The sequence below is a fragment of the Mastigoproctus giganteus genome, chromosome 6 (assembly GCF_048544385.1).
Source record: "Mastigoproctus giganteus isolate SK-2022 chromosome 6, ASM4854438v1, whole genome shotgun sequence".
Lineage (NCBI taxonomy): Eukaryota > Metazoa > Arthropoda > Arachnida > Uropygi > Thelyphonidae > Mastigoproctus > Mastigoproctus giganteus.
This window is the reverse complement of record NC_143580.1, coordinates 61,842,155-61,866,348: the sequence shown is the minus strand read 5'-3', so window position 1 is coordinate 61,866,348 and position 24,194 is coordinate 61,842,155. Positions and strand designations below refer to the sequence as shown.

The window sequence follows — 24,194 nt, the reverse complement described above, 5'->3', positions numbered from 1 at the left end:
ATTTGGAAAATCAAGAGAGTTTACCTGAATGAGAGTAAACCAAATAAGTTTTAATGGAAGGGCTAATCCAGTCTCTTGGAAAGATATTCGTTAAAATGATATCACACCCCTTTATGGTTCTGTGTCAAGCGGGATCGGAATAGCAGGAATTTTTCGGAGGCTTCGAACAATTTTGGCCCCTGAATTGTGTCATGTCATGACTATCGGTAGGTGACCCAAATTTTCCCCGGCGGCGATCGCTATACGGTTGCTTGGAGCAGGCCTCCCCTGATATCAAAACATAACGGCTTGCGTCGTTGACAGCGGAAAGGGTGTTATATTTCTTACTGGATGTGTGATAGTTTCTAATTAAATAATTTTTGTTCCGATTTACAAATCATATCTCTCCATTTTTATCTTTCTGCGTGGTAAATTTTTCTACAATTTTTATTTTAACTTCATCTGTGTTCCAACGTTTGTTTAAGTGTAAGTTTCTTACTAGGAGAACTGTCGAAAATAGGCTAACTTATGTCCGAAATTTTTATATACATATTTATTATATAAATCAATAAATATATATTTATTTATTTTTATATTTATTATTTAAACTTTTTTCGTTTGAAATTTTCGATCCCAGGGGGCGAAAACCTAGCTTTCCGGCTGAAAATGTTGATTACATCACAGCTGCGCGTTGCCAAATTAATTTATTACGGCAATAGAAGTGAAACCGAAAGTAAAACCAAGCTGCTGTATTATTGTTTGGCACCTGTGGTTATTTGGAAAATCAGGAGAGCGTACCTGAATGACAGTATCTTGGAGATGAAGATTGAGTATAGTCATAATTGGTAAGCGAATTTAAAGAGAAACAATGCTTTGCAGAACGACTTTATGTGAGGAGTTGCTAACAGCTTGCCGCAAATGAAAAATCCCGCTTTGCATTCTCATATATCCCTAAACTTAAAATAATCCTAATATATACCTAAAGTAATCCCCCTTCTCCTGTTTCAAAGAATGGTTGCTTATTTTGGAAAGTTGGGAGAAACCGGGATCGAGTATTTTAAAAACAAACAAACAAAAAGACATATAATTGAAAATTGTCTTTTTTGATTGTCAGTCTAGCACATAATGGAAATGTAAATAGAATATTTTCAGAAATTGTGAATCATTATTCAGAATTATTATAATTGGCCATACCCCAGCTCTGCTACAGCCGACCGGGCTAGCCGGGTGGATAAAGTACCTGCCTGGCAACCCAAAGGTCACGGGCTTGGATAAAAATACTGCAAAAATCTTGGGAGGTCAGGAGCGGATTAAGGTCGGTGAGGCCCCGGGCGCAGAAGAAAATATTGGGCCCCTTAAAAAAAAAGAGAGAGAGAGAGGGGAAAATAAAAATACATGTTAACCATTTTTTTAAATAAATAAAAAATATTATGTACTATTAATGTTTTATTTCCAATAAAATTTGAATATAATATATGTATAATATAATTAATAATAGCATAATAATAATCACAAAGTTTTGAACTAATATGTTCAACTAATTTATTAGGGTTTTGTGTGGGCCCTTCAGAAGTCAGGGGCCAGGGCGCACGCCCGGTGCGCCCGCCGCTAAATCCGCCTCTGTGGGAGGTGCATTATGGCCACAGAAGCCGATGCGCTAACAACTACCAAAAAAAAAAAAAAAAAAAAAAGCTCTGCTACTGGTATCAAGTTCCCAATTTATATTTGTAAAATATCAATAATTCATTTAAAAGATAACTGAAAAGCCCATGGAGGTCAGGTCAGACATGAATAATTATTGATCATTCAGACCAGATTTCAGGATGTATTTATTATTAACATAATAAACCTAAATAACTTTGACAAAATATACAATAAAATATTACTGGGAAATGTTTAAAATAGTCAAAAAGCATTAAAAATATGATGAAGTAAAGTCATAAAATCTAGAAATAGGAGCTTTCGGCATTTGCATGTTGCATTTATTAGCTGTAACATTTGCTTGGGATTAATGAGTATAAATACATGAACAAAAAAAAAAAAAACAAAACAAGTGTCATATAGAATAAAAGTGAGGAGAGCAAGAAAAGGAAAGAAGTAATTCTTGAATTAATTGTTGGTCACTCATGAATTAATCGAAGGGGGTAAGAGAAAATTAAGAGTGACTCATCCAACTTGGACAGCATTACAGATTCAAAAATGGGATGCATTCACATATCATAATTTCTGTTTGCAGAATGTCTAGTGCCATGCATGTGAATAGATTCCACCCAATGACAATCTTGAAATCTTGTACACTATCAATAATTTGAACATCATTTGGTAGGAAGTCATGTCCCTCCTGTCAGTGCACATAGCTATTGCTGGTTGGGTAAAATGAGCATTTTCGATGGATGTGATATGAGTTTTTAAGTGGTTTCCCAGATGAGAATCGCTTCACCAATATAGCCCACTTTGCATGGTATACTATAAACTGTTCTATTTTTTGCATAATTGGTATAGGAGTTTTTAAAGGAAGATATGCAGTCTTTTTTTTTTTTTTTTTTTTTTTACCATGAATCTGCACAGTAGTAATTAACTATGCAAAATCCTGGCAATACCATGAGATATCCTTGGGTAGGATGGAATATAAAACTTCTGTGTTTTTTTTTTTTTTTTTGTTAATGCATTTATACACATTGACCCCATGCAAATATTACAGTCAATAAAGGGAACATACAGATGCTGAAGGCTCCTGTGTTTTTAGATTTTGATTTTAGTATTAGCAGTGGCAAATGATGCTTGAAAGCAAACTTATACAGCATCAGCCAAAAAAAAAAAAAAAACATTTCCAAAAACAAAACAGATGGAAGTTTGCTCCAGCTTCATTTTAATCTTTTTAATTCAGCACATTTTAAATATTTTATTGTATGTTTAATTTAGAGTCATTTAGATTTTATTTCTTCTTCTTTTCCCATTTAAGCATGCTGGCTGCTTGTTAAGTTAGGATAGGTCATCCTTCCATCTTCTTCTTGGCCTTCCTCCTTCCTTTACTTCATTTGCTGGTGGATACACAATTCTTTAATATTTTTGTCCACCTGTCATTAGCCATCCTGTTTATTTGTTTTTTCCATTCTTATTTTTATGTTACATTTCTTGGAAATTTTATTTTCTGGAATCCACATCATTAATTAAAAAAGTGTGTTTAGAATGCTATCTTGTCCTTTCAGTGTTCATTGGTCAGCTGGATGAAACTGTCTGAGTGTAAAAACTGTAAATGCTATTATGTTATGTAAATTTAACAAATTTGATGTGTAAAGATTTTTATTGATGAAAATGTGATTGGGACAGAAATAAATTCAATAAAATATGCCTAAATAAAACCTTTGGCCTCTGATTTATTTATTGCAGTATTGCTTAATTATTTCTCAAATATATTAATGTAATTACTCTACACTACATTAAACAATGTGGCACCTCTGTAGCCAGGTGGGCAGGAGCAGCAGTGCGTAGCACATGCTTCTTGATTAGACCGGGGTTTGAGCCCGTGACCACCGAATACGGAGGATGTAGAAAGGTCAGGGAATGACCACCGCATATTCCCAGAGCAATATGGCCTTAGTTGCTGATGTGCCTAAAAAAAAAAAACAAATAACAATTAAACAATGTTTTATCTTTTATAAATAGTTCTGTTTCATTTTTAGAGCACATATTACTTAAACATGGCAAAATTCTCATTGTCCCTGATTTTTTCAAAATTGTCCTGGATTTTAGACTTCAAAATTCATTTGTCTCAATTTGGCCATTAGCATCTGATATTTCTAATCTAGTCACATACAGTGTCGCTTGTTAATCAATATGAAGTGAGGTTACCCCCTTACATTTCCTAGAAATGTGGGTTTTTATTTAAAACTAGCAAGTATACTGTTCAAAGAATAGATTCAGTTTATAGATATAGTTCTGTGATGCCTCAAGATATCACAGAATTGTTTGTAAATTTAGTTCTTTTTGTTTCTGCAGTGCTGGATTTGAATGACCAACCATAAATTCGTATTGATAGGGTGCAAACTCATATCAAACCATTTTATTTTGACAGATGAACCATGCAACAGTTAACAATGGGTTATGCATTTTTTGTGATAGCATAAAGATCAGATCTCTTGGTATGTGTGCAGTGTCTATGTACATTACCTCACAACAACCAGCTGTTAATTATGTAATTCCAGTACATAATTCTTTGTGTATTGTTAATTGCTGTGTACTGTAACTTTAGGTTTATTCATTATATTTTATTATTTTAGACGTTTGTATTTACATGAGTGAGATGGTTGGTGTATTGCTACACAGCTCTCCTGCTTTGTTATGTTGTGGAGACCAGATTTATTTTGTGTAATTTTATTTTATTCTTGCTTTAAGTGAACAAAATGAATGAATTTTCCTTTGATAGCATTAACATTTTATTAGATAAGTCTTAGATTTTCTCAGCTTTATTGTTTTGTAGGTCTCGTTTTCATTTTTTACAAAATGGGAGAACAACAAGGATCAAATTATTATTAAGAATTTTATTGATATAATGTGCTTTTGTTACAAAACTTTACTTTACAAAACAAAACAAAACTTTAAACAAAAAAAAATTTTTTTTTTCATTAATTTCTGAAGAAATATCTTTAAGTTTTGTTATTCTTTGAAATAAAAAATAATCATATCACTTGACTGTCATCATTAATTGGTTTATAATGAAATCGCTATATTTTAGAATAAAATGATAGAACCACTCATGCACTATTTTCATTTTGTTGTTGTATATTTATGAAAAATAGGAAAATCTTCTCTTTTCTTCATAAGGATAGTTTGTCTTCATATTCCGAACAGCATTTTAATTACCACTTATTGATTGATCATACACGTTGTATAAAATGCTTATTATTGTTATTATTTTTTTTCAATAGTTCAGATTTGTAATTTATTTAATGACTTCCACTGTAAATGCACCAAATGCATCCAAAGATTTATGACGTAGGACAGTGAAAAATCATTACATAATATAGTATGACCTTGCCAAACATGGAGAGTGCAATCTTGAAGATATTTTATATGTGAATGGTAAATCTACAGATGTGAAGGTTAAGTTATTGGCTTAGATATTTTTGTATGAAATATATTTTGTACTGTATTAATACAAAAGAAGATTTATGATAGGGATGTATTCTTAGATAATATGACTTAAATTGAAAATATTTTTAGTTTAAATAGTACAAATAGAGGATATTTTTCTGTTTAGTTCTGTTAGTTCATAATTTAAATAATGTTGATTTCTTTGGCTGCATATTCTTTTCTGCATATTTTTAGTTGGCTTCTACTGTGTGTGTGTGTGTGTGGAGGTAGTAATGCCCAGTTATGTTATCCAGAAAAGTCATTGTCATACTGGCTTTTATCCACAATCTGTATGATTAAGTTTCCATATTATTCATGTTATGAATAATATGGAAACTTAATCATATGGAAAGTCTTCTCTTCCTTTGATATTTTTGACAGCACTTGATGGGTGACACACTAATGAAACATTGTTTAATTTGACCTGTGTTTGAAGAAATGGTTGTTATTAAGTGCTGTCACTTAATAATGACCATTAATAATGAACATTGCAAAAAGCCAATAGCAATTAGCAGTATTAAGCAATTAACAGTATTAATTGGTATTGGCTTTTTACAATGTTCATTTTATGTTCATCTGCATTGAATTAATTTAATGCTTCTAATTTCACTGCTAAATAGATTGCTTTCTGTGACCCTTTAATTAATGTAAATAAAAAAAAAATAAATAAATTTTCTGTTTATACTCTGGGATGACCATGTACTGAGGGCTGTGCAGAGGACTTGGGACACAACACAGTATTAGCTGCCTAATTTGAGAACAAGTGGAGAAATGTAATCAGGACCTTGAGACTTCTTAGTATCATGATTGTTCTTCTAATGCCTTTCTGTCAAGAGAAATAAGAGAGATATTAGGAGAATTTACCAAGAGCATCAGAGGCTAATAAGTAAGTCAGCTTTGTCTTTAGATGAAGTTGCACAATAGAACCATCAGGATGAAACAGAAGTGAAAGTATGGGTGGACACATTTGTTGCTATTGGCTTTTGCAAGAGTCCACAATTTGGAAAAGAAGCAAGTTTCCTACTCTTAGCTTATTCAGAATCAAGTTTGGGTTTACTAATAACTTGCTTAAACCGTTTGCAAACTTTGATGTAGGCAGAAAGTGAAGCTGAATATTGAATAAAAACCAATTACAATATGTCATATTCTTATCCTGACTAGCCCTGAGCATTTTTTTTTGGAAAAACCATAATCTAATAAAGGATGATATTTTAGTGTGGAATGTGGAATAAAGGATTTTGTTCCTAAATGATTAATTTCGGTGGCACAATTTATGTATCTAGTAGAATCAGAAGATTTAAAACAGTAGTCCACCAAGGAAAAGAAGAATAGAAACGATACAGATCATCCCATTTCGTATTCTTGTAATGTCAAATTGTTTATGTTAGTCTGCACAAAGTTTAATTTGGTCATAGTACACAAGTTCCATTGGAGAAGAGACTATGACTAGGTTGTGATTTGAGGTACCTGGAAGACAACCAACATTAACTGTGCTACAACCTGAAGGTTTGTTGGTGAGGGAAATATCAAGAATATTAGATGTGTGGTGAGGATTGCCTGATGTTCTAGTAGATAAATGAATGAATTCGGTAAGGTCATTAGTAATACAAGAAGTTTTGATATCTTTACTAGCTGACTCCATACAACTAGAAAATTTAAGATTTCTGGGGTTTTGAACATTTAAAATCATTGAGGAAAATTACTTCACTGTTAAGAAAGTTATATTGGAGAAAATAGAAATTTGAAGAAAGAAATTCAAAAGTTTGAGTGATTTGTGATGTTGGGAGAATGATAGAAACAACAAATGAATTTGATGGATTGGGGTAAAGAGATAAATGAGATGAGTGATGGTTGAGGCAATGAGTAATTGAGATTCTGGTAGAAAAAGTGAGGTTTAGCTGATTGTAGATGGAATTAGATATCACTGAGATTAAAAATGAGACCACATGAACAGGGACATTCCTAGGATATGTGGTCCCTGGGTGCCAATTGCAATTTGGCACACCCCTTTAAAATTTTCTTCATATGTGTACGCAAGTTTCAGGTTTTCAGGCACCCCTTGAACTTTGGTGCCCGGGTGCTGTGCACCCCTTGCACCTTCGGGACAACCTGCCCCTCCATGCGAATCAAGTTTTTGAGAGATCTGTTTCTTCTCACATGTAAGTTTTTTTTCTGTGAACTGTTGTATGAATTGATCAAATTTTTAGATATGATGCACACAAGCCATATTGACCTTCTCAACATACTTGGCTTCAGCAGACTCCCCTACATACACACTGGCTTCAATTCTGTCCAAGTAGTGTGTATACAGATGTCATCACATTTTTTTTTGATGAATTAGTAATTAATTTTTTAATAATTACAAAATTTATAGTGTATCATTGTGTACTACAAAAAGAAATAATAAAATATTAAAATAAAGTGTTGGATTTATTTGAGCATTGATTGTTCACAAAATAAATATAGAGATGTGGTACCAAATTCTTTTGTCATATCTTTCAAAACTACCATTTTTTTAAAATAGTGAATACTGTCTGTTTTTCTATATTTTCTTCCTTAACACCATATTTAAAATGGGATTCACTTGATACAGTATTTCAAGTAATATTTCATGTATGACTGATAAAACCAGCTGGTTTTTATTTCCATTCACGTGCTATTTATGATTTTAATTAAAATGTGGTTTTTTTTATTTTATAAATGAGTACATTTTAAATATACGTGAATTTTGCTGTACTGAATTCTTGTTTGAACAAAACATATTAATTATTGGAAATATTTTTTTATAGCGAGATTTTCATTAAATTTATTTATTGTAACTGAATTTTACTATAGTATATTTTATATTATTCTTTAATATGTTTACACTGATTGGAAATATTAAATATTGTTTTATTTTATTATGCAGCCATTTATTAGAAAGTTCTTTTCCCTAGAATGATGTATGTAGTAAAATAAATAATATATTAAAACAATGTAATTTACACAGAAAAACTAATTATTCACACAGTAAATGGCATATATGTATTCTTTTGTATCAGTTTACATGAGCCTTACATTCTTACACTATTAACATATGTTTTATTTTCAAAAGAGCCTATGCAAAAAGAAGGGTTATATGTTTAGCATATGATCTGCAAATTTTTGTGAATGCTGATCTGTGAAGGATAAAGTATGGTTTCAGAATTATTTCTGTGGGCATTAAAGTGCAAATGCAAAGCTGTAGATAGTGAGGCTCTATTATAATTATGCAAAACTTTCAGTTTGATGGACAGATTTATTTCCATTTAACTAGAAAATTTTATTTATTAGGAAGATCATGAAGATTATTAATTTCCTCTTGATTTTTAAGGAGTCTTAATTTCATATTTGGTGTTAAGTGTTTAAATATTTCTGCCAATTATTAGAGAAAGACAGGGAAAAATATTAATATAACTTTTGATTTAACATAGAAGTTAAACATATAGGTTAAACAACAACACCTGTCACAGCAGAATATGCTAAACTGAGTTGTTTAATAATATCAAATATTTATTTTAATACTAAAAATTACATCTTAAAAAGAGAGTTACTGATTAAATTACTAAAAAACTACCATTTTAAAAAGAGAGTTACTGAGAGTTAGTTACTGATTTTCTACTATCTCCAATTAATGCACTCACTAATTGGTGTAATGCTAGAAATTTTAGAAGCACGAACACTTACTCTAATTATGGCAGGATGTCAATTTATTAGTTGCATAAGTTTTTATTTTATTTATCAGCTGTTATCAGTTTAATAGTGTACCATTAAAATTATTTTTTAAAAACAATATCACCTGCCATTGTTTTTAAATAAATAACACAATAAATATATTTTTTGAAGAAAGAGTTGGATGAAAAAAGTTGTTTATGGTTATATTATTTAACTTGCTCACAATTAATAAGACCATCTCAATTTTATATTTCAGAATAGCCAAGTTGCCAGGAGTAGTTTACATAGTGAGCTACCAGATATGTTTTTTATTAATGTATGTAAGGTTGTGATTTTGCAGTTGTCTACCACTAAAACCAAATACAATTGCATAATGCCATTGTATTTTTTTTTAACTAGCAACCCAGCACACATATTTTGTGTACAGATGTTATTCAAGTTTCAAAAAGTCTTATCTTAGATGTGTGGAATTTCACATACTGACTGATACATGGCTCTCCATTTTATTGATTATCTGAATAAGAAATATTAACTAAAATTTTATACGGTAAATTTTGAATTATAAGCCTGTGGTTACCTTAATAAAAGAAGTAGAAAGATGTCTTTGTATACATTTTTAAATTTTTTGTGAATTTTGATGTGTTGTGTATAAAATATAAATTATTCATTTGTAATTAACAATATATTTTTTCTTTAATTCTCACATATTTAACAATCAATAAGAAACGCAACTTTCCATTCTTAGCATCAAGGTATGTCAGCTGATGCATGGCTCTCCATTTTATTATACTGATTTTTATAATTTTTAAAAAATGCCATAAAGGTGTTTTATTTATGATGATTGAAGAAAATATATTTTCTTCAATCTACAACTAATCTTCAATCTATAGGATATATGTAAACTGATGCATGGCTCTCCATTTTTTGTATTTTTTATAAGATTATGGAAAAAACCATAATTGTTTTATTTACTGATGTTGCAAGGGAAAAATCTGCCACATTTAAGTTTAAATAAACAGTAAAATTATTAATATTGTTTAATTACTTATTTATTAGACAGTACTGGGAATATTATGTTTGATTTGTTATCTTTAAATTTGTTTTTAGTATTGACTTAATTCTTCCAACATGCAATGGTTATTATTAGTAGTGGCAGAATGATGTAAGGAAGCAAGCTTATATGACATCAAAAAAAAAAGGAAAAAAGAAGTTTGTTCAAACAATCATATACTCTCTGGCTTGAAGCAAATTTTCTCACATCTCTCCCACAGCCATCCATTTCAAATTTAAGTTTATGCTCCCATGTGTGTGTCACTGAAGAATGAGTAAGCAAGCTTATATAGCATTAGCAAAAAAAAACTTACACAGCTCATCCATCTGTACCCTCCAACAATTTGTCTAGTTCTTCCTTGAATTTATTCAACTAGTCCACTTCCAAAACAAGAGATGGAAGCCTGTTCCAACAGTCAACCCCCCTGCCTGAAGGCAAACTTCTGCACGTCTATCCTGCAACCATCCTTCCTCAACTTGAATTTAAGCCCCTCGTGTGTATTCTCAGCAAGTGGAAGAATGCCATTAACATAGTTTACTCAATTCGTTCAAGGCTTTAAACACCCCAATCAGATCTCCCTGCAGGTGCCTATTCTTGAGACTGAAATTTGCAGAACCAAAGCCTTTCTAGGTAAAAGCACTCTTTTGTTCCCTTCACCAGTCTGGTTGCCCTTCTCTGTACTCGTTCCAGCAGATCTACATCCTCCCTAAAGTGAGGCCTCCAGACCTGTACACAGTACTCAAGATGTGGCCTAACCATGTCCTTATACAAAGGGATAATCACTTCCTTATCCTTGCTAGCAAAGTTTCTATATATCATTCATGTAACCCCATGAGCTGCCCTAGCATCATATGTGCACTGCTCAGAGAATTTCATATCTGAATGCACAATTACCCCACAGGTCGTTTTCATTCTCCACTACCCTGAGTAGTACCACACAGTTGATAAGTTACTCTGGAGTTATTGCTACCTTGCATTTGTCAATGCATTTGTAACTTGCATTTGGCAGTGTTAAACTCCAACTGCCATTTCTCAGCCCATCGACCCAATTTTCCTAGATCTCGTTGCAGTAGCTCACCACGATTACTGTCGTTAACCACCCTACCAACCTTTGTATCATCTGCAATAGACATTACGCCCGATATACCTTCATTTATAAATATTGAAAACAACAGTGGGCCTAACACCGAACTCTAGGGAACTCCACTAATAAAATTAGGCCACGAAGAGCAGTGCCCATTGATATCCACACTCTGTCTTCTTCCACTTGACCATCCCTTTAACCATAGCAGTAATTTGCCGTTAATGCCATATTGCTCCGTTTATACAGCAGTTTTTATGTGCAACAGTATCAAAAGCCATCCTGAAATTCAAGTATATGATATCAAAATAATTTTTTACATCCAGTTCCTTGGTCATTGCATCATAGTAACCTATCAGATTGGTTAGACAAGATTGCCCCTTAAAAAATCCATGCTGTTACTGCAGTATAATATTTTTTTGCTGCATTACTTCTTTAACCAGTGATTCTATTATTTTCTCTGGAACAGATGTTACGCTAACAGGTTTGTAATTACTCATGTCACCTTTTGATCCCCCCCCCCTCTATGAATTAGGGATACATTTGCACATCTCCAGTCCATAGGGACCTTTCCTGAATTCAAGGATGCTCTCTTAGTTATGGCTAAGGGTGTGCATACCTCCTTTGCTGCTCGCATTAATATAATTTATAGATCCATCCACATCAGGTGCCTGTCTTATGTCCATTTTCAACAATTTTCTTCCACTTTCCTTTCAGTTATCACAAAGTTATTTAGCTCCTCATTAGAGTTTTGATAAACTTTTGGCCTTCCCTAAAGAATTCCTCATGCATGAATGTAGATGCAAAATACCTATTCAATTTGTCTGCAACTTGAGCGGGGTTATCAACAGTTAACCCCTCAAGTGACCCAATGTGATTCATTCCTTTCCTTCTACTGTTAATATAAGCATAGAAGTCTGCTGTTTTCTTTGCATTCTTTTCCAGAGACTTCTCATAATCTGCCTTTGCTTGCCTAACCTCCTTTGTGTCTCATGATTTCAGACTAATTTATATCTACCATATTGTATTATGGTATAATACAATATGGCTTCTGTATTAGCTGATAATTTATATGCATCCCATGCACTTTTCTTCTCTGCCATGTGTCTCATTAGTTCATATGACATCCATTTAGGTCTAAGCCTTGAACAGTTTCTTCGTTGGTAGCTTCTTTGATTACTTTCTTGAATATTTTCCATTTAGAACTAAGTATTTCTAAGTATTACTGAAATCGTTAAGGGCACAACATCCAAACACTGAGGTACTTCACTTATAACATTAATCAGTGAAGAGCAGTGGCTATTAATAATCAGTCCCATGCCACTCAATCATTTTAATTTGCTTTAAATAATAAAAACAGGATCATGGCAGCCACCAATTTTTCTTGGGAAAATGACGTGTATTTATCGTAAACAGAACACATGTGAGTGACTTAAGGCATAACATAAAGACAGTCAGACATTTGGGGATGACCTGTTCAGTCAGAATTTATTATATCTAGTTGTTAATGATAAATTAACATATACAATTTGTATTTCATGATTTCTTTCTTCAACTCCATATTTAACTGAATAATTTCTTGGTTAGTAAGTATTCCATTAAGTGTTGGCTCAACAGCTTTTGTTATTTTAGATAAAAAAAGGGCCTCTTTTTGATTTCTTTATATAATTGTATATTTTGTTTAATTTCAAAGGGCCAAAGATCCCAATTTATGACCTGCAGAGTGAATGTAATTGGAGGTATGTCATTTGGCATAGTGGAGAAGTAAGCTGCCAACTAGTTTTTGGAATGATTAAATTAAATGTTAATACCAAGAGTTATAGCTCTAAAGGCTTCCAGTTATGCAGATACTAATAAGAAATATTTAAAACTTCTCTTAAAAGTCATAACTCACCTCTATTAGAGGTGACTTATTATTTTTAAAAGAAATTTCTAAACATGTATGTCTTGTGAATATTATTTACCTTCAATGTAATCAATATAATCAGATTTTCATCCGTAGTGCTACTCAAGGAGTTAAAAAGAAAAACTGTCTTCTTTATAAATTTTACCTGTAATATCATATTATACCTTATTTCTGTTTTCTTAATCTATTTTTCTTGGAAAGATTCTTAAAGGTTTTTACTGTTTTATTGCTCTTTTATATAATGAGCCCACTGTATGGTGCCAAGCAAAGATGATGTAGAAAAAGTCCACTTCCTTACATCATTTAGTCATTTGAATACTAATATTAATATGCAAATGAGGAAACAACCCTGTTTTCTTATTTTCAAATTATTTAATTTTCTTATTTGCATAAAGTTTCCAAATAAGGAAACTTGCCTATTTATGTGCAGTCATAATAATATTACTCCTAAATTAAGTTAAGTCTGAAAAAGCTTTAGCTTAATGAAATTTATTTCATTTTGTTTATTTTTTTATGAATAGTAGTATGCCTTCAAGATTCAATTAACCTTTGAGTGAGCGCATCAAAAAAAAAAAAAAAAAAATCCTGATCAAAGTGTGGAACTTTAAAACTTTTTATCCTTAATTCTGATTCTGTATTTGATAATAAGGTCAAAATATTTCATTAGAAACAACAACCTTGTTATCAAAAAAAAAATCCCCAATTGCTTTAAAAAGGTCAAATTTCATGGTTAAATGGGTAAAAAACCCAAATGCTCTGTGGAAAATCAACATTGTGGTAGAATGGTAACCTTCTATTCCAAAGCAGAGACTTAGAGAATTTTATGGTTATACTTCTCCAATTAAAAAATAATTGGTGATACAGATGAGGGAAATAATTACTGTACTAGAAGATTGCTAAAATTCACAATTTATTTTGAAAATTCATGAAAAAAAAAAAAATCATGTTTTTCTGTTTTTGATAGCTGTTGTATACCATCATGCTCACTCCAGGGTTATATAAATATGAGTTATTAGCAGAGAGCGACATCTGCATTTTTCAGGGAGGGAAATCTGCATATGTCGCTCCCTGAAAAATGCCATAAATATTCATTATGTAATTATATATGATATATTTAGTATATTTTTGTGTTGGTGTATGTTTGTTTTGGTATATTTTTGTATATTTTAAAATCTTAATGATTTAATAATATAGTTCATGTTCCAACAGTATGTATACAGCATTTTTCCTAAAAATCCATTTGTTTTTTATTTACAATTAAAAATAGTAATAATGTTATTTCAAATTTTCATTAGAATGTGCAAAGGTATATTTATTAAGGCTGTATATTTATGCAATTAAAGCTATATAGGAAGAATGCTGAATATGGTACAGAATTTCTATGTTCACAATAGCAAAAACCAAACTGTTTTTTATTAGGTTTTATTGTTTTGTTAGCTTTAATTTGGTTTTATTGTTTATTTGATATAACATGTAATTATATTTTATATATAATTACATGTTATATCATTAGCATGTAATAAAATAACTTTCTTGTTTAATGTAGATTTTATTTGAGAATATTTATATTGTTATTTGTTATTCTGTAGTGCCTCCACATTGGTCCAAAGAACCGATTGACACTACAGCAGCTAAGGGATCCAGAGTTTCAATGGATTGTCATGCTACCGGTCATCCTACTCCTCAGATTACATGGAGTAGACAAAAAGGTAGTGTTAATTTTATTATATAAATATTATAATATAAAGAATAATAAGTGATATTTACAGAATATACAGTCAGTATAAATGACTTATAAAAATGAAATCTTTACATATAGTTTATCTAGTAAAGAAGGTAATTATAATATTAGTTTAGAACAGTGTTTCTCTACCTCTTTTAACCCAAATCCACTTTTGATAAACATAAAACTTTAATCTCAACCTCCCCTCCACTCCCCAATGCATGGCATGGCAAACACCTGTGGGCCCCAGTGCAAAGAAATATTTGATTTTGGGGCCCTGATAATTAATTTTATCTGATTGATATAAGAGTATCAAGGGGCATTTGTGCCCTCCCCTACTTAGGAGTTCTGGTGCACTGCACTGGTTCACTTTATGTAAAATGTGCTACTGCTCCTTCTCCCCAACTTGTCTTCTCCAATCTTCCTTTGGCTTTACTTCTGCAAATTGCAGCATCTGGAAACAAAACACCTGTGAGGAGATCTGAATGAGATGCTTAGGACTTTGAATGGATAGAGTAAGTTCAATGATGATGGTATTCTTCCTCTTGCTCAGACAATGCACATGATGGGGCTTAAATTTAAATTGAAGGATGGTAGCAGGATAAATGTGTGTAAATTTGCTTTTGGCCATCTTTACAAAGTGAGGTGAGAAATCTGAATTGAAAAATTAATAGGTCCATCATTTTAACAACTGCTTATACTAAAGTATAAGAATGGTAGCTGTATTATGACCACTGTTTGAAAGAGGCAAAAGTTAATGATGTTGTAGAGTGGTCATTTTTTAACTTGTCAGTATTAGCTTGTAGGTGAAACTACCTCAAGGCAAAAAAGAAAATTTTGCATTAAAATGTTTTTCTATTCCTGCTGTGCTACTCTTCAGTAGCTTTCAAGAAAACTGTAAAGAATGGGAGAATAGCAGTAAACTGTTTAAGTTCAGGAACTGTGGAAGGAGCTGTGGGCAAAAAATTCTTTGGGAAGTTGTACACCCAAAAATTCATATCTTCACTTGTATAACTTTTTATGAATGGGCTTAGCTATGCTTCCCATGATGCAGTGGATCATTTGCAGTAGTGCTATATGCCACTTTCCACGGCAATAGAGACTGCTTATAGCAATGAAGAAAATGTAAAACAATGGGATTTCAGATTTTCTGTGATATGAAACACTGCACATAGCTACTAGTTAGATATAATTTTCCTTGTGGTCTTTGTGAGCTGTGTTATGCTCATTGTATTTGAAAGTTATTGTTTCAGGAGAGTGATTAAAAAGTGGGGAAAATAATAGATAATCTTATTAAAGTTACTAATATTTAGTAATTGTAATAATGACTGTGACAGTTTATTTTTTAAAGCGATCATAATATTAATGACCAAGAAAAAAAAAATTCATTCTGAAACATTTGCATGCAGCAGTGTTATGAGCTTCTGAAAGGTGGTAGGGGAAAGACATCACATAGATTATGCAATTAAAAAAGAAAAAAAAAATCCCATGGTGCATCCATCATTTACCTTCTCCAGGTAAATGATGCCCACATACCCGGCCGTCCACATGGTGCAACAGGAAATGTGATTCATTGGACCAGACGACCTTCTTCCAATCACCCGAGGTCCAGTTTTGATGCTCGCATGCCCATTGTAGGTGCTGTCGCCGGTGAACCGTGGTTATCATGGGCACTTGGAGTGGCCTGCGGCTATGCAGCCCCATTTTCAGCAGGGTTCGATGTATTGTGTGTTGTGACACATTACTCCTGTCACCAGCATTCCAGTTACTGGCGAGTTGCCCTTCTGTTGCCATGTACCATCTGGGAGAGAGCCTTCACTCACCTCGAGCATCGATGAGTTGTGGTAGTCCAACACGTTCCTGGCGGTTCGTGGGTTTCCCTTCCTCAGACCACTTTCGGTAGGTACTAACCACGACTGACCATGAGCATCCCACCAGCTGTGCCGTTTCGGGTATGCTCTGACCCAGTTGACTGGCCATTACAATTTGGCCTTTGTCAAACTTGCTTAAGTCCGCTGCCTTTCCCATCTGAAGAACAAGAGTAACACTGATTAATGGAGCTCAGTATCAGGTGTCTTTTATACCATGACCCGACCCGCGCACATGCCGTAGTTCACCTGCAGTTGCTTCGATTTGCATAACGACTTGCTGGTCATAATATTTTGGCTCATCGGTGTATATCTCAAGCATTAATTGAAGATTTTGCTATTTTCTTTGTAATAAGAGTAGTATTATATGGCATGTATCCAGGGAGTGGTAAAACAAATTGAAACTTTATGCTTTATAATTTGAATTATTCTTGCATAAATTTATTTTATCATAACATTACACCAGTCTGCATTTTTAGAAAAGTTCTGTGATAATTTTCTGCTGATAAGTAATCTGAACTACATTTTTAATGGAAATTTATAAAGTTACTTGAAATTTTTTCTGTCACATCAGAATTTTTTACAAATAAAAAAAAGATGAAAATATTGGTGAAGATATTTCTGGTTTAATTTGTATTTTTTTGGATTTTAACCCTTTTTTGATATCCTCATGCAGCTAGTTTTGATGGCTACACCTCTTTTCTGAATCCAGCAGTGGTTGATCATCATAGTGACATTTCATTCCCCTTCGTACCTTTTTTACATTTCTTTTATATCCTGATGGAATCTTTTCCTTGTTCTTCACTTAAACTACCTAAATTTTCTGGGAAGTATTGAGATGAGTGTGCAAGAAGTGTATCTTAACACCCATATTACAGTCTACTTTTCCAAACTTCTCACATGTCACTCATGATTGACTCATAATATGGGTATTTATTATTTGCCAAAAAATTGTGAACTACATTTTTAAAGTCAGTCCAAGCACATCTTTCAGTTTGGTTTGTGGATTCTTCAAATACAGAGTCTAGCAGCAGCTTGCCGATTTGAGGTCTGACAAAAATTCCTGCATTGATTTTTTTTTTTTTTTCTTTTTTGCATGCAAGCAGTAGGAATTTTTAGTTCAAACATACTTGAAACAATTTCGTTCTTTATTCAGGTCATGGGGGAACTGTTTAATTAAACCTAGCTTTATATGCAGAGGTAACAATACCAGTGGCTCATCTTTAATGTTTTTTAAACCTGAAGGATGTTAAAGATGAGGGACTGTTTTGGTGGCCAAAGTTTACTTTCTCAGTGCTTGCTTATTGCTTGACTATCCTACTCACACAGAAAGCAAGGCATGTTTTTTTGAACCAAGTTGTTGGCCAAGCAGCACACGAATAATCTAGTACAACAATGATCGTTGTACTAGATTTTTTTTCAAAAGAAGCTCAACATTTTTGTAGTTTTATTTTAAGTGGGCTACAGAAATTGATGCATACTTGTTTCCATTATGAAGGAGAACTCCTTTGAAGCTTTGCTTTGATGATGCAATAAATAACCTTCACTGTTTATTGGTAGAAAATTCCAAAAAAAAAAAAAAATTCACAATTGCAGGAATGTTGTTGTAATATATAATTGAGCCTTCTCTGGAAAAATCAGGAACCAGTTATTTTTCATGAGCTCTATATCATTAAAATACTGTTCCTGGGGCTAGCAGATTTTTGGATTTCAGTCTTGACCCTACTCTGCAGACCCTTTAGGGAGATTTAAATTTCTCACAAGATTGTCAACTTTAATTTGTGTAGCAAGATGGTTTGATCATTGATGGTCCTAATGAGGTAGCTGACAAACTGAATGAATATTTTGCATCTACATTCACATATGAGGAAGTTTGTAGGGGCATGGAGCTAAATGATTTTGTAATAACTGAGAGCAAAGTGGAGGAGAAATTGTTGAAGTTGAACATAACAAAGGCACCTGCGGTGGATGGGATCTATCTAGTTATGTTAAAGGAGGCAGCAAAGGAAGTAAGAAAACCCTTAGCCATAATTATGACAGTTTCTTTGGACTCTGGAGGTTCCAGTGGACTGGAGATGTGCAAATATGTGTTCAATTCACAAAACGGGGATCAAAGGATGACACGAGTAATTACAGACCTGTTAGTTTAACTTCTCTTCCAGGGAAAATAATAGTCTCTGGTTAAAGAAGCACCGCTGGATCATCTAGGCAAGACTGCAGTTATAGTTCAGGCACAGCATGGATTTGTTAAGGGGAAGTCATGTCTGACCAATTTGATTGGATACTATGATGTGGTCACAAAGGAACTGGATTCAGAAAATAATTTTGATATCATATACTTTGATTTTAGGAAAGCTGTTTGCATATGGATGTCTACTGTGCAAATTGGAGTAGTTTGGCATTAAGGGCAAATTGCTGCTATGGATGCTGCAGAGAATGGTAATCAGTGGAAACTGCTCTTTGTGGACTAATGTTATTAGTAGAGTTCCCCAGGGTTTGGTGTTGGGCCCAACTATATTTATCAAAGATATTGATGAAGGTATATCAGGGTTAATATCTAAGTCTGCAGATGATATGAAGGTTGGCAGGGTTGTTAATGACAGTAATGACAGTACACTACTGCAACAAGATCTAGAAGAGTTGAGCAGATGTGCTGAGAGGTGGCAACTGAAGTTTAACATTTACATATGTAAAGTACTGCATATGGGTAGCAGTAACCCCAGAGTAATGTACCAACTGTGCGGTACTACACTCAGGGTAGTGGAGAATGAAAAAGACCTGGGGGTAATTGTGCAGTCAGATATGAAGTTTTCTGAGCAGTGTAGACAGACTGCAAGAGTAGTTCATGGTGTCTTGTCATTGATATACAGGAATTTTGCTAGAAGGGATAAGGAGGTGATTATCCTCTTGTATAAGGCAATGGTCAGGCCACACCTTAAGTACCACATACAGGTCTGGAGGCTTCATGTAGGAAGGATTTAAAGCTGCTGGAATGAGTCCAGAGAAGGGCAGCAAGATTGGTGAATGGAACAAAGGGTTGCTGTTACCAAGAAGGGCTTAAGTTCAGTAAATTGGAGTGTCTGGAGACTAGGCACGGTGTCATTCCACCTCAATCAGATCACAATGCGAGGTGATCTGATTGAGGTGTACAAGGCCTTGAGTGATTTAAGCAAGCTGAATACTGATGGTGTTCTACCTCTTGCTCAGATTACTATTCTGAAGGGACATAAATTCAAATTAAGTAAAGACAATTGTAGAATAGATGTGCAGAAATTTGCCTTTAGTCAGTGACTGGTTGATTGTGGGAACAAACTTCTGTCTGTTGTGGAGGGCGACAACTTAAATAAGTTCAAGGCTGGGCTAGACAAGCATTTGGAGTGAATGGATGGGTGAAATGTGACGGGTTTTTTTTTGGCTGATGCTATATAAGCTTGCTCTCCTGCATCATATTCCTCTTTTAAAGCTAATGCTAACTGTGGTCTAGGATTGTGAATTTCTTTGTCACAGTAGTTTATATCTTCCTATAGACCACAAAAGGTATATTTGGGATCTGAAGGCACAACTGGTGGAGGTGGTACTGGTAGTTCAGGTTTAGGAGTTCCACTGGTCATACTGCTGAAATAAAGTTGTTGGGATACACAATGCTTTGCTTGTTTTTCACATTATAACCTACTACATTTGTGGAACAAAAGTAGTAGTCAGTAATATCAACCTGAAGTTCTTCCCATACCATGGGAAGGATGGTAAATGTCATGGCTTTCTTTTTGCTGCATTTCCACAATTGCGAGCCCTCTTCATATGTATAGCACCCACCTCCTTTACGGGGGGGGGGTGCAATTTTAATCTTTTTTGCCTAATTTAATTCAAAATTATGTGGCACATAGATTTTTCATATAGTGATGTTATATCCTGCCTTTGTTTCACCATAACATAGTTGCCACATATGTAATAAAATATACTTAGTTACCAATAACTCTATTTGTTTATGACAAAGAAAGTAGCATCCATATTACGTGTGCATGAAATATGTATGTAAGAAAACAGTTTGTACTGTTTGAAGAAAAGCTGTTTGTGATTGATAAAAATAATTTGGATTTTTAGAATTAGTGCTGAAAGTATGCCCAGATATAGTTAATGGCATTTACTGATCGTGCCATAAAAAAATGAACACATGATAGACCTTAATTTTTTTTTCAGTAACTTTTTTTTCTAACAGAAATTCGTTAGGTAAATGTTTATTTTTTTATTTTATTTTTTTTTTACTCCAATAGATGTGACTTTGGAAGTAGTATAATCCAAGTATGCTATGTAAGAACTCTTGTGCTTTTGCCATAGTCAGAAGTGGATTGGCATTAAGATTTATAAGTGGGACAATTTTGATAGACCTTATTACAGTCAACTCTCTTTTAGTAGTTTTAATGCTTTTTTGTTTGGTGCCAGTTTAGAATTAGAATTATCCATAGAGGGTCTGCCACATTGCCCACATGGTCAGTTCATCCTGAGTGTAGTAAATATTTTTTGTCATTTTAAACCTTTAGTGTTGGGGAATTTAAATTTACTTGTGCACCCTGTCGTGGGGGATGTTTCTGATTGGAGTTTTAAATATAATGGTGTACACCAGTGTTGCACCAGTAGGTAGTTAATTCATGATGTACAGTACAGTACAAGACTTCATGTTTAATTGACTCAAGGAAAGTTCTTAACTTTTTATTTTGTTTTGCAGATGGTCATCATGAACCTGTTCCACTAAGAAATGAGCCACAACATTCTGTGGCTTCAAATGGAACACTTGTTATTAATCATGTTGGTGAAAATGATGCTGGAATGTATGTCTGTGAAGCTCATAATGGAATTGGTACAGGTTTAAGAAAAAGTGTTAAGCTTAGTGTACATGGTGAGTTCTAAATGTCCAAATAAATATTAGAACTTTTATTCACTATATTGTAATGAGTGATATATGTAAAAGAATAAGAGAAGTTTACCTCAATATGATACGTAGAACACTTCTGTATAATACTCTCCAGAAATTAAAATGAAAACAATTATAAAATCGAAAATCTTACATTACAGTAAGAAATAATTAAAAATCAAATGAACACAATTAAAAATCAATTTAACGCAATTAAAAATTAAGTAAAAAATTAATTTAACGAAAAAAAATTGCAAAACTATATTGTCATATGGAAGTATTCTGTGGATCATATTGAGGTAAACTTCTCTTATTCTTTTACAAATATTGATATCAACGTAGAATGTATTGAACATTATAGCTCTGGTTCATACTATGTAATGGATGATATAAGCACTGCATATTAAATATTTTAATAATACGTTAGTTATTAATTATATACTATTTTATTGACCATGATACCAGAACCAATCATGAAATTGCATTTGTAATAAAAGGTACTATGTACAAATTAAAAGTGAAAAAAATATAGAGTTAAAATTATTTCATATGGGTAATGATAGGAATGTCACAGGTGTTACTGAGATCACATGATTATCTCGTATATTTATATTCCCACTAAGAGGCTATATTTGTTGAAAGCTACTATGCTTTATGTATTATTTTGATGAGTGTATATTTTTATTGCTTTTAATTGTGCATTTATATTTTCTGTTGCTTTTAATTTGTACACAGTGATATTATTTTTGGATCAGTTTATTTTATTGCACAGATTCCAGCAAATTAAAGATTTCAATTATAGTTTAGTCAATGTTTAATTTAATATTTAATAATATTATGTATTAAATTAAATTATTAAATTAATAATATTAATTTAATATTTATTGTGCTTCTGACATCAGAAGGTTTATTTCAGTATAAATATTAAGTTGTTCTTATTATGACTTTTAATTCAACTCTTATTTTGGTTGCCTAAAATATTATTTTCAAAATAAAATAAAAAATTTTAAGAAATTGTTCAGAAATAAATTCATTGTTATTTCTTTTTTTAATGCCTTAATATTGTCTACATCTATTTATCTGTCACCTGATTCAGTTTCCTCAACTACTGGATTTAAATTCCAGAGAATTTTGGCTTTGTGTGTAATCTATCCTTTCTATACACATTGTATTCCCCAAATTCCAGTTCCGCATTCCTTATATCTGTGTGACACCACGTCTCTGATATCCCAACAATATCTGCCTTTGATGTTTTGAGCAATACCTCAAATTCATCAAATTTATTTACCAAACTCCTAGCATTGGTGTACACGCAGTTATACATGCACCTGTTTCTATTCTTGGCTACCCTAACACAACCCATGTGTTTACTTGTACCGCAATGACTCCCAGCAGTCTCTGAAATATCCTGCATCTTGTTTTTCAGGCTTCTGCTCATTTCAATAGAAGCAGTGCAAGAATCACTTCCACCTCTGCCAGTGGCTACTGTTAATCTGTTAGTCTTTGTATCCCCCCCAACTAGCAGTTTTCTGACCCACCTAACTCTGCCTCGACAGCATCAGCAAAAATTCTTGCACCCTTTCTATTTAAGTGTATCCCATCCCTGTAGAAGCAGTCTCTCCTGTTAACAAGTACAGACCAGACCAAGCTGAAAAAAATTCTACCCCTTGAGCCTTGCACAATCTTTTCAGGGCCGAACTGATCGACAGGGCTCTCATCATATACTCCCTCCTATCGGGTCTGGGCAGAATTGCAGACACTTTCAAATTCAACCCTAATTCACGGCTTTTTTTCAACAGTGACCTGTACTTGCTAAGTAATTCCGCCGGTCTCCTACTCTTAATATCATTAGTGCCAACGTGTACAACTATATCACCTTTTGTGCCCTTAAAAGATGATATCCGCTCTACAACGTCATCAACCTTTGCCCCTGGCAGACATACCCTGGTCCTATTCCACCTATCCTTTTTGCAAAGCATGTTCCCCGCTTCCTTGACAATAGAGTCACCAACAACTACTAGTTCCTGTGGGACCAGCGCATTCTGCCTAGGGGGCTGCCTCTGTGTTGCCTGATGACCAAATGTTTAGGTGGTATGGTTGAAGCCATATTATGTAAAGGAGCTGGGTATATTGTTGTGTGTACTCCATGTCCAAAAATTTCATTGTTTGTTTGTTGTTTGTTTATTTGGTTTTTAGGAGCATTAGCAACTAAGGCCATATTGCTTAAGGGATATGTGGTGGTCATTCCCTGACCATTCCGCATCCTCCGTATTTGGTGGTCACGGGCTCGAACCCCGGTCTAATCAAGAAGTGTGTGCACTGCTGCTCCTGCCCACCTGGCTATGGAGGTGGCCTTCAAAAATTTCATTACCTTAACTTTTTTTTACTACTGAATACATCACAAATAGTCAAATTCAAAGAACAAACTTATCCACAAAAAGATCTAAACCTCCCAAACACTTCCTTGTTCATTTCTCAAATATATGTGGTCTCATTTCCAATCTCAATAAATATTTTTTTTTCTAATTAGTCTGACAAGCCCCACTTACTTTTTCTGACAGTGTGTGAAATACCAGTTGATTTTTTTTCTAATAAATATTTTTTTTTCTAATTAGTCTGACAAGCCCCACTTACTTTTTCTGACAGTGTGTGAAATACCAGTTGATTTTTACCATTGCCCATCTCACTTTATTTAATCATTGCTCATCTCAGTTGACCTAATTATTTCCTGTACAATTCCTTTCACTTCAAATGTGGTATTTGTAAAGGTTTCTGTAAAGGCGAGTACAGTGGTCTCCGACAGTTTTTAAATTCTGTACAGTGGGATCAACTGATGATGTTACCAACAGTA

The 24,194-nt window shown here is 33.4% G+C and overlaps 1 protein-coding gene across 4 annotated transcripts in view; it reads left to right on the top strand.

Annotated features, from left to right (window-relative positions):
- LOC150084345 (cell adhesion molecule Dscam1-like) overlaps positions 1-24,194 on the top strand; it is a 229,453-nt gene that overhangs the window by 86,029 nt on the left and 119,230 nt on the right. For all 4 annotated transcript variants that reach the window (XM_090375981.1, XM_090375980.1, XM_090375984.1 and 1 more), the window contains 2 exons: positions 14,433-14,552; positions 21,158-21,328. In XM_090375981.1, the coding sequence (XP_090232107.1) occupies positions 14,433-14,552; positions 21,158-21,328 (291 nt within the window). The remainder of the gene's footprint in view (positions 1-14,432; positions 14,553-21,157; positions 21,329-24,194) is intronic.